General features: G+C 43.1%; 1 protein-coding gene across 1 annotated transcript in view; it reads right to left on the bottom strand.

Moving 5' to 3' along the window:
* LOC145408762 (1,5-anhydro-D-fructose reductase-like) overlaps positions 1-11,833 on the bottom strand; it is a 117,141-nt gene that overhangs the window by 43,941 nt on the left and 61,367 nt on the right. Inside the window, exons 2-3 of the mRNA XM_080279416.1 lie at positions 3,380-3,516; positions 1,981-2,148 (exon numbers count right to left, since the gene is read on the bottom strand). Of these exons, the coding sequence (XP_080135542.1) occupies positions 1,981-2,148; positions 3,380-3,516 (305 nt within the window). The remainder of the gene's footprint in view (positions 1-1,980; positions 2,149-3,379; positions 3,517-11,833) is intronic.

Genomic DNA, 11,833 nt, shown 5'->3' with positions numbered 1-11,833 from the left:
TTAGAAATCATATTGTAGGTGTGGCATATTATCAGTTACAGTATGTGGTGGGGTTAGAGTCAGCGTTATTGTCACTGGAGGTTGATAAGGTTTTTATCAGTCGGAAAGGTTATCAGCTGGTGAGGTGGTTATCAGCTGGTGAGGTGGTTATCAGCTGGAGAGATTGTTATCAGCTGGAGAGGTGGTTATCAGCTGGTGAGGTGGTTATCATCTGGAGAGATTGTTATCATCTGGAGAGGTGGTTATCAGCTGGTGAGGTGGTTATCAGCTGGTGAGGTGGTTATCAGCTGGTGAGGTGGTTATCAGCTGGAGAGGTTGTTATCAGCTGGTGAGATGGTTATCAGATGAGAGGTTGTTATCAGCTGGTGAGGTGGTTATCAGCTGGAGAGGTTGTTATCAGCTGGTGAGGTGGTTATCAGCTGGAGAGGTTGTTATCAGCTGGAGAGGTGGTTATCAGCTGGAGAGGTGGTTATCAGCTGGTGAGGTGGTTATCAGCTGAGAGGTTGTTATCAGCTGGTGAGGTGGTTATCAGCTGGAGAGGTGTTTATCAGCTGGTGAGATGGTTATCAGCTGGAGAGGTTGTTATCAGCTGGTGAGGTGGTTATCAGCTGGAGAGGTGGTTATCAGCTGGTGAGGTGGTTATCAGCTGGTGAGGTGGTTATCAGCTGGAGAGGTTGTTATCAGCTGGTGAGATGGTTATCAGCTGGAGAGGTTGTTATCAGCTGGTGAGATGGTTATCAGCTGAGAGGTTGTTATCAGCTGGTGAGATGGTTATCAGCTGGAGAGGTTGTTGTCAGCTGGTGAGATGGTTATCAGCTGGAGAGGTGGTTATCAACTGGAGAGGTGGTTATCAGCTGGTGAGATGGTTATCAGCTGGAGAGGTGGTTATTAGCTGGAGAGGTGGTTATCAGCTGGTGAGATGGTTATCAGCTGGAGAGGTGGTTATCAGCTGGAGAGGTTGTTATCAGCTGGTGAGGTGGTTATCAGCTGGAGAGGTGGTTATCAGCTGGAGAAGTTGTTATCAGCTGGTGAGATGGTTATCAGCTGGAGAGGTTGTTATCAGCTGGTGAGATGGTTATCAGCTGGAGAGGTTGTTATCAGCTGGTGAGATGGTTATCAGCTGGAGAGGTTGTTATCAGCTGGTGAGGTGGTTATCAGCTGGAGAGGTTGTTATCAGCTGGTGAGGTGTTCATCAGGTACGGTGCATCACTATGTGCAGTTGGAGGCCGTATTCCACCAGTGCAAGGTTCAAAGCCTTGGAAGTATAACTCAAAATAATTCGCATGTTGTATCTCGATTATGTTTATGTGATTAAGCCCTACACTGGTGTTGGACGCCTTCACGTGGTGGTACCGACATAACCAGGCGGACCCACTTTCTCCCTATCTCCAATGGAAGGTTGTGGATTGCAGGAGGACAGCTCTCATCAGCAACCCACCGAGTTCATGTTTCAGATGAGCCTGGAGCCACCATCACAACAATAACTCTTGCTCTCTGATGGCTTAATACCATCTCTAATTTTTCCTGTGTGCAGCTTTATTTCATTTAGGAGAGACTTTATGAACCAGAGTCCTTCCTTACCTCCTGCTGTAAAATAAGCCTTTCTCAAGCTGAACTGTATAGTCAGCAAATAGCAAAGAAAATATCACGTCAGCAGCTTTATAGCGGCATTTAAAATGACTTTGGAGATTTCCTAGCACCATTTCTGTAACGATTTAGGTTATCTTCCTGTATGATAGTGATATAATTTTTTATATATAAATTTCTCTCTCTCTCTCTCTCTCTCTCTCTCTCTCTCTCTCACACACACACACACACACACACACACACACACACACACACACACACACACACAGATCTGGAAAATTTTTATGGTTAAAAACACGAAATAAATCGGTAAGGAAGACATGGTGTAGAGCCTGCCATACCACCAGGAACACGGTAGTATGCGGGTTAGAAATAAGGCAATAAATGAAGTACCTTGGTAACCACAAAGATATCCTTCCTGTCCTTCTTGGTCTTCTGAAGGTACGCCTTAATGCCGGCACCCACGCCCTCCTCGTTCATGTAGACGGAGGCGGTGTCGATGTGCCGATATCCGGCCTCCAGTGCCGCCTCCACGCTGGCCTGGATCTCATCCGGCTCAGTCTGCGGGGTGGGACAGGGAGGGGAAATTAGGTTGTAGGTGTCTTAGAGGAGAAGGGTGGGGAGGGGAAATTAGGGAGAATTAACTTTGGAAACGATAAAGGAATATAATGTCAAGAAAGCTGCCATCTCTCTCTCTCTCTCTCTCTCTCTCTCTCTCTCTCTCTCTCTCTCACGCTGACCAATATCTCAAGGAATTCAGTGTGGGGGTGGTGAGGAAGGGACTTTTAGCTGACATGGGGCTGTCTGTGAGTGAGGAGAGATGGGGAAAACATGAGAGTGATAAAGTGATGAGAGAATGCGGCGAACACAGGCCTGCATCTTTCAAACTGACGAGAATAGGTAGCCGTGGTGATAAATCATAATAATAATAATCATAATCATAATCATCATCATCATCATCATAATAATAATAATAATAATAATAATAATAATAATAATAATAAGTTACTGAAGAATAATCAAAGTTTAAATAATACTGAGATGACCTTGCCCGTGACCTGTGACCTACGATATTTTTTTAGTCAAAACCTAATCACCTGTTCCTCTAATAGCCAGATTTAGTGTAGTTCCATATAATAATTTTTCTATAATTTTCTTACGAGAGAAAGAGAAAGAGAAGAACAAGTGGCGATAAACACATCGCCTCCAGGTGTATTAATAAAGTGTGATGAATGCAGTGCAGGTGTCTTAACACGTTTCACACTTATTGAAGGAGAGACGAAGAGGAGAGAGAGAGAGAGAGAGAGAGAGAGAGAGAGAGAGAAAGTTGATATGGACAAAAACGAGAAGGAAGAATGAAAGAGTAGAACGATAAATGACTAGAAGGAACATGACGTAAAGGACGAAGGCAAGGACAAAAGAAAGACGAAAGCAAAGGAAGAAATTATAACAGGAAAAGAAAAAATAATAATTTCATTGTGTCAAAAAATAATCAGGGAAGAATAATTGGAATGATAAACACTGAACCAGAAGGTCTGTTGATAAGTTCTTGTGTAGGTAAAAGTGATTTTTGTGAGGTCAGAGCATTACCTGTCCAGCCGTTTATCTGTCAGCTTGCATTAGCAGTACCACTACAAGACAGGCTATTCTCTCTCTCTCTCTCTCTCTCTCTCTCTCTGCCTGTCTGTCTCTCTCTAAATCTGTGTGTGAGTGAGTGTGTGTGTGTGTGTGTGTGTGTGTGTGTGTGTGTGTGTGTGTGTGTGTGTGTGTGTGTGTGTGTGTGTGTGTGTACCAGGGGCAGGATCTCACTGCTACCTGGTGCATCCCGGTGTGGTGGATAGGGGAAGGTCTTGCAGATATTCGAGGGAACGTCTAAGACGGTGTGAACCATGGAACTCCCTATAGATATCCAGGGCTCCACCAGATATACTGATGAAGGTGGGACAAAATTACAACTCACAAGAAACTTTGGCAGGGAGGATAGGTTATCTGCCACAGTACCCCTAATCAGACATAAATTCTATTGTTAAAGATTTCACGAGAGTGCCATTTGGATCATTTTCTGCTAAAGGTTCAACAGCACTGCCTCCTATGCTTACGGCCTGTGTGTCACCGAAGTGAGTAGGCACTGTCTCGGAAAATAAGAAACCAGAACATTAAACAAACTAAAATTCATGAAGATGTACATGCACAATGTAAGAAGCCTCGCACAAGATTTTTTTTTTTTACGTGTCCTACTCTGAGCAAAGGCTTCTGGGCCTATTTCTCGGGGGCAGTGACCTATCCCAAGGCCCAGTAATCCTCCTACACCCTCACATGTCACCACTTCGGCGCTAACACCCACAATCCATATTGAATACATGCTAGGGCTGTCCCATACAGGATTGGTATTAACGGGGGTATTTTTACGACATGTCGGCGGGTCATCTGGTAGATCTGGAAAGTCTGCTTTTAGGAAATTCAAATCCTTAAACTGTTCCCTGTCCCAGCCGGGATTCGATCCTGGGTCCAATGGGACCGCAGGCCGTCTCTCTACCGATTCAGCCACCGCCTCCCCCAAGACTTGATACCTTAAAAACTGATCTCGAAAACTTTAGTTGGGATATTACAGGTCTGATTGAGATCAACAATAAAGAAAAATTAATTAAGCTTCAAGACAGCAACCACCTATCTTATTACAGAGGAAAGCAAATTGAAAGAATTAGTGTGTTAGGATTTCTCTTTAACAGAAATCTTTTTTTTTTTTTTATGCGAGGAAGTAGGAACCAAAGGCCATGAGCCTGCAATAACAGTTCCCTCCAAGAGAAAAACAAAATACAATAGAGAGCCAAATTCAAGATCCGATCATTTTGAGATGCCTGGATACACTGTGTTTCAAAGACTGGAGATCATAGGCAGCAGGAAATACAGACGGAGGGAGACAGTTCCAGAGCTGACCTGTTGCATAAATGAAAGACTGGGAGTAACGGTTAACTCTTGCATTAGAGAATTGGACAGAAAAGGGATGAGAGTTTGCTGCCAGACGGGTGCAACGAGCCCGTCGGAGAGGTGGAGGAATGCAAGTAGACAGTTCAGAGGAGCAGTGACCATTAAAGTAGCGATAGAAAAGAGATAAAGATGCAACAGTGCGGCGAAGAGACAGAGGTTGAAGGGAGTCAGTAAGAGGAGGAGAGTTAATGAGACGAAAAGCCTTTGACTCCACCCTATTGAGAAGAGCTGTATGTGGGGAGCCTCCCCACACATGAGAGTTGTACTCCACACAGGGGCGGATAAAACCCCTGTATAGAGTCAACAATTGTGCAGGGGTAAAGAAAGAGCGGAGTCGGCTTAGCACACTCAACCTCTTGGAAGCAGATTTTACAAGAGATGTACTGTAATATGATCTTTCCAAGATAAGTCCCGAGTAAATGAAACCCCAAACATGTTCAAGGATGATGCAGGATTAAGCTGAATATTATTAAACATTAGTGGGTATACCTGTGGAAGATTTTGTTGGGTTGATAGGTGTAAGAACTGAGTCTTAGATGCATTAAACACAACCATATTATTTTTACCCCAGTCAGAGATACGAGCCAAGTCAGACATTAGGTGTGCCATAGCCTCATCCCTTGTTTGTTGAAGTAACTGTTGAGATGGGCGTTGCGGGAACTAAATGGAAAGGTGAAGGGTGGAGTCATCAGCGTATGAGTGGATAGGGTTAGAAGTACAACTTAGAAGATCATTGATGAATAAAAGGAAGAGAGTTGGTGATAGGACAGAGCCCTGAGGAACACCACTGTTGATAGATCTAGGAGAAGAACAATGGCCGTCTACAACAGCGGCTATAGAACGACCAGAAAGGAAGCTAGCGATGAAGGCACAGATAGAAGGATAGAAACCGTAGGAGGGCAGTTTGGAAATTAAAGATTTATGCCAGACTCGATCGAAAGCCTTTGAGATGTCAAGTGCAATGGCAAAGCTTTCGCCAAAATCCCGAAAGGAGGATGACCAGGAGTCTGAAAGGAAGGTGAGAAGATCGCCAGTGGAGCGTCTCTGACGGAACCCGTACTGACGATCGGAAAGAAGGTTGTGATAGGAAAGATGCCTTAAAATTTTTCTATTGAGAATTGACTCAAAAACTTTTGAAATACAGGACGTTAAAGCAATTGGACGATAGTTGGAGGGTTGGGAGTGGTCACCCTTCTTTGGGACTGGCTGAATGAGAGCAAACTTCCAGCAAGAAGGAAAGGTACAAGTTGACAGACAAAGGCGAAAGAGTTTGCCTAGGCAGGGTGTAAGCACAGAAGCACAGTTCTTGAGAACAACAGGAGGGACCCCATCAGGCCCATATGCCTTGTTAGTACTTACTGAGGCCCGTGATGGCAGAAAATACATCAACTGAAGAAATTTTAATGTCAACCATGAGGAAGTCAGAGGGAGGAAGTGATGGAGGAACAGCACCGGAATCGTCTAAGGTGGAATTGGAGGAGAAAGTCTGTGCGAAGAGATCTGCTTTATCAGTAGAAGAAATTGCTACAGAGCCATCAGAGTAGAAAAGAGGAGGGAAGGATGATGAGGTAAAGTTGTTAGAAAGATTTTTGGCAAGGTGCCAGAAGGATCGGGAAGAATTCGAGTTGGAGAGTTGAGAGCATTTACTATGGATGAAATTATTTTTAGTAGAGCGAAGAACAGACTTAACACGTTTCCTGGCAGAAACGTAAAGATGATGTGATTCAGGGATGGGTTGGCTCTGGTACCTTTTGTAGGCCCTCTCCTTGTTGCGGACAGCATTAGAACAAGCGTGATTAAACCAAGGCTTTCTTGCGTTAGTCAAAGGATATGAGAAAGGAATGTATGCTTCCATGCCCGAGAGAATAACCTCCGTAATGCGCAAGGCACACTCAGATGGCTCCCGGCCATGGAAGCAATAATCACTCCAGGGAAAATCAAAGAAGTACTGCCTGAGGGCCTCCCAGTCCGCAGAGAACTTGTTAAATTCAGCAGTGTATCTGACAGAGTAGCATAGATTGTAAATAGACTAGGCAAACGATTCGTCCTGAAAGTAATACAAGTATATCCACCGATTTCTCAAAGCTCAGATGCAGAAATAGAAACATTCCATGACGACATCTCCCTGATTATGGAAGAAGAAAACGCCGCATATACTACTATACTCATAGGGGACTTAATGCAAAAGTTGGCAAATCGAGAAAAAAGGAGAAGCATGTATGGGGAAAATAAGAGTAGAAAAAAGGAATGCCATAGGTGAAAATGTGGTAAATTTGCTAAAACATACCACATGAGAATAATGAACACATTCTTTCACAAAAGAACGCGAGATAATGGACCTGGAAAGGTCTAAATGAAAAAAAAAAAAAAGAAAGAAAAGAATGAAATCGACTTCATTAAAGCAGATAAGAATAACACAGTCTTAAATTTCAGTCATCAACAAAGTAAATAATAGGAAGCGAACATAGAATGTTCGTTCTAGTTCGTATTTTTAGTTAGATGTTTTCCGGGGAGGGGCACTAACCCTCCGCCAACCCACTTGCTGTCACGTAGGGAACACGTGTTGGTTGGTTATGAGGTTACCACCCAGCACTGTGAATGGTTTCCTGGTTTACAGGAAACCATTTGACTTCCCACTCAATGTAGAGCTACCCTAAAAAACAGAGTACCACTACACTAAGTGGGTGGATGATGGGCGCCCCCACCTACCACAATTTTTTTTGTTTTTTTCATGTGAAGAAGGAACCAAAGGTCATGAGCCAGGAAAACTGTTCCTTCCAAGAGAAAAACAAAATACAAGAGAGAGCCAAATTCAAGATCCATTCATTTCGAGATGCCTGGACGAGACTGGAGATCATAGGAAGCAGGAAATACAGACAGAGGGAGACAGTTCCAGAGTTGACCTGTTGCATAAATGAAGGACTGGGAATAACGGTTAACTCTTGCATTAGAGAGTTGGACAGAAAAGGGGTGAGAGTTTGCTTTAGTGGACATTTGTGCCGGGAGGGAGTTGATGATAGCGAATACCCTCTTCAGGCACAAAATGATCCACAGGTATACATGGCGAATGATGAGTGGTGAACTGAATGAAAGGAAGGCAATGATTGATTATGTGTGTGTGGATGAAAGGATGCGAAGCTGTGAAATGGATGCAAGAGCATATAGAGGTTGGGGGAGTGGACTTTCTGACCACCACCAAAATCAAGGTCCAAGTAAAATGGAAAAATAGAAGAAGGGAACGACGGGAGGAAGGAATAGACGCAAGAAGAGTGGAAAGGTTACTAAAGGCAGAATATAAGAGAGAAGTGGAGGAGCGATTCGGTAAATATGGATTGGAGTAGATGGAGGACGTGGAAGGTGTGTGCAAGATATTTACAGAAGAAATATGTGCAGCATGTGAGGCGGTGTGTGGGATGAAGAGAAGACGGAAGGGGGTGCAAGGAACAGCAAGGTGGAATGAAGAGGTGAGACAGGCTGTGGCACAAAAGAAGAAAGCATATAGTGAGTGGATGAAAAATAGGGGCGTGGAAGAAGTTGAGAGCTGGAAGAAAGAGTTATGTGTAGAGAGGAAGACAGAAGTTAAAGATTAATAAGAGAGAGTAAGAAGGGAGTGGATGAGGAATTTGGAAGGAATCTGAGTGTAAAGTGGAGGGAATATGAGAAAATGTTCTGGAAAGAGGGAAAAATAGTTAGACAGGGTGGCAATGAAGTTAGTCGGGAAGTGAAAGACTAAAACAGTAGATTACTAATGGAGAAGTGAGAAAAAGTGAGCAGATGGAAAGAACACTTTAATGAATTGTTGAACAAAGAGAATGAAAGTAATACGAGTATAAGTGGCTCGGGAATGGCTAGGAGAAAGAGGGATGTGAGAAGAGAGGAAAAAATCAGTAGGATGGAAGTTGTGGAAGCAATGAAGACAATCATAATTGGGAAAGCCCCAGGAATTGATGAAGTGTGTGATGAAATGCTGAAGCATGGGGGAGAGATAGTAGTAGAATGGAAGATGTGCAGGTTGGTCTCGGAGGAAGGTAGAGTCCCGGAGGATTGGAAGTCAGGTATAATAATTCCCTTGTACAAAGGAAAAAGGGAAAAAGAAGTGTGTGGCAATCAAAAGGGCATTTGTCTTTTTAGTGTAATAGGAAAAATATATGGCAGGATACTTACTGACAGAGTTAGGGAAATATCAGAGGAATTAGTTGGAGAAGAACAGGGAGGCTTTAGGAAGGGAAGAGGTTGTGTTGATCAGATATTCATTCTTAGATCTTTAGTGGAAAAGTTTCCAGAGAAGGGAAAGAAGTTGTATGCGGCCTTCATGGATTTGGAGAAAGCATATGACAGAGAGTATAGACAAGGATTGTGGAAAGTAATAAGAGTATATGGAGTAGATGGGAAGTTGTTGAATGCTGTGAAGAGTATGTATGAGAGGGCTAAGGTTTCAGTGCGTGTGGATGCAAACTGAGTGAATCTTTCTATTTGAAGGTTGGGTTGAAACAGGGATGTATCATATCTCCATGGTTGTTGAATCTGTATATGGATGGGGTTATAAAAGAGATACAAGGTTGGACAGTGGATGTTGGAGAGGCCCTAATGATAGAGGGCAGTGTCTGGAAACTCCCTGTACTGTTGTTTGCAGATTATACTGTGTTGTCATCACAGTGCGTCATCACAGTGTGCGAATCGCATTGTGCGCGAGTGACCAAAAATCATAACAAAAAACTTTGAATGCGCGAGTTTACCCCACAAAACACGAGGTAAAGGCAAGAAGTGGCTAAAAAACGCCATTTTCCATCAGTACGCGACCCTCCCCACACACAAGGCGACAATAGTGACCTAGAGGCTCATGGGGAAGGTGCTCAAGAGGAGTCTACAATAAGATATCGCCAATAACAGCGTCAATAATAACGTTTTCGGCAATAACAGTAAGTTAGAATAGATACCCAGTTTCTATAATAATGATGTTTATTTCGTGAATACCAAGTTGTTATACTGCCAATACGTCCATAACAAGATGAGGAATGAAACAAACAAGCAAGAAGAGATGAAGGAAATTGCCGAAAATGTGAGCAGTAGCGAGGAGGAGAGGGAGGATCCTCCCCTCACCACCTCCCCTGACTCGCCCACCGCCGTCCTCCACTGCCCCACCTGACTCACCAGCCGCCTCCCTCTCCACCTTCACAGCCCCACCTGACTCACCTGCTTCACCTGGCATACCTGCAACCCCCACCATAATGACCGTTGCTGCATTCTGGAAGAAATGTAACATTCAACAAGCCATAAATTTCTTTGTCAAAGCCTGGAATAACACAACATTGGCACCCGTTAAACAAGCGTGGTGCGGCCGGGGTGGTGGCGGGGGCACTGTAAGTGCGTTGCCGCGCCTCAGAACTCTTGTTGTTTAAATCCATCTTGCCTGTTGTCTACTGTTGTTAAGGTGACTGCCCATATTTTAGTTATTGCAACTATATCTGTAGTACAATGTCTGAAAAATTTGACCTTTTTTATGTCTCTAAGGGCCAAAAAATGTCCAGGTATGAGGGGGTACCGCCCATATCTAATTTTTCCCATAAGATTAAGTATTCACAGTATGAGAATTCCCAGTGCGCGAGATTGTGGACCACCCACACTGTGCGAGCCTACTATATATATATATATATATATATATATATATATATATATATATTTATATATATATATATATATATATATATATATATATATATATATATATATATATATATATATATATATATATATATATATGTATTGATATATATATATATATATTTATATTTATATATTTATTTATATTTATATATATATATATATTTATATATATATGGGGAGTAGACTGAAGCACCAGTTGAACAGGGCAGTACTCCCGAGGTGGATGGCGAACTGGTGTTAGGGAGAGCTGGAGCTCCCGTTTCACCAGCCCTCAAGACTTGATCCTGACCATCTCTCTTTGCTGAACATTTTCAGGGCATTCGTTTACATAGAGAGTAGGTCAGCATGTTCTCATAATACCTCTACCTTCAACTGTCTACAGCACACAACACGCGCATATCACACCTTCTATTCACTCTCATGAGCAGTGGCCGCTGCAATGTTACTATCAAATGAGGTGGTACCTCGAAATGCCACCACCGGCATGGTAGGGCTGGCAGCACAGGGTCCTCCCGGTCGCCATCAAGCGACTGTGCCGGCAGCGATTCTTGCTATTTCCGCTAGTGCTCGTCAGCGGAGAAGTGAAAGTGCAGCCTTATTCTTCACCAACATCTGCGGCCTTGGTAGAAATTTAAACTCAGTTCATTGTTTCCTTCAATCCATATCCCCTCTGGCCCTTTTCCTCACAGAACCCCAAATCTCACCCTCTACTGATATATCCCCATTTTGTTTACCCGGTTACCATCTCCTCACAAACTTCTGTAACAAGGGCGGCACCTGTTGGTATGTCAAATCCCAATATACAGTTGATACAATTATAAACTTCACTTCATCCAGTTTTGATTACTCATTGTATAAACTAAATTGTCAAAATATTACCAAATATATCTGTGTAGTCTATCGCTCCCCCAATGCTTCCTTGGAACCCAGTGAATTTGATTCCATATCCACACAGTTGAGTAACCTTAACCTTGCCCTTAGCACCGAGATTACCATTTTGGGTGATTTTAACATACATAATGTTGAATAGTTATTGCACTCTGCCAGGATTGATGACGCAGGTCTAGAGTGCGAGCTGTATGCAGAATCGTTTAATCTCACCCAGCTGGTAAAGCAACCAACCAGAATACCTGATAATCCTGACCATAATGCCCATCTCTTCGATTTAATCTTGACAAATAATCCAGATCAATACAGGATAGAGGTACTGTCACCACTTGGATCCTCTGACCACAATCTCATCAAAGCCTCATTAGTTAACCCCCCCACACCTCCTCGTTCTGAACCTGTCAGGATGACCCAGTGGCACTTTGATAGGGCAGACTGGGATGGATTTAGAAATTATCTTGTTGACATTCCATGGCAGTCTTTTTTCTCTAGTGATTCCAATTCTACCCAGTCCTACATTTGCTAGTTAATGCTAGATGGTATGGATTTATTCATACCAAGTCAACATTTCACTAAAAGATAGAACTCTCCAAAATGGTTTGACGGCAACTGTGCCAGAGCAACAGCCCAAAAGTCATTAGCATATAACTCTAAAATCAAAAACATCTGAATTAAAAATTGCTAGAAATCATGCAAAAGCTGTAAT

This window comes from Coenobita brevimanus, chromosome 78 (assembly GCF_032717465.1).
Source record: "Coenobita brevimanus isolate Jiangsu-jjx chromosome 78, ASM3271746v2, whole genome shotgun sequence".
NCBI lineage: Eukaryota > Metazoa > Arthropoda > Malacostraca > Decapoda > Coenobitidae > Coenobita > Coenobita brevimanus.
This window is presented reverse-complemented; position numbering and strand designations above follow the sequence as displayed.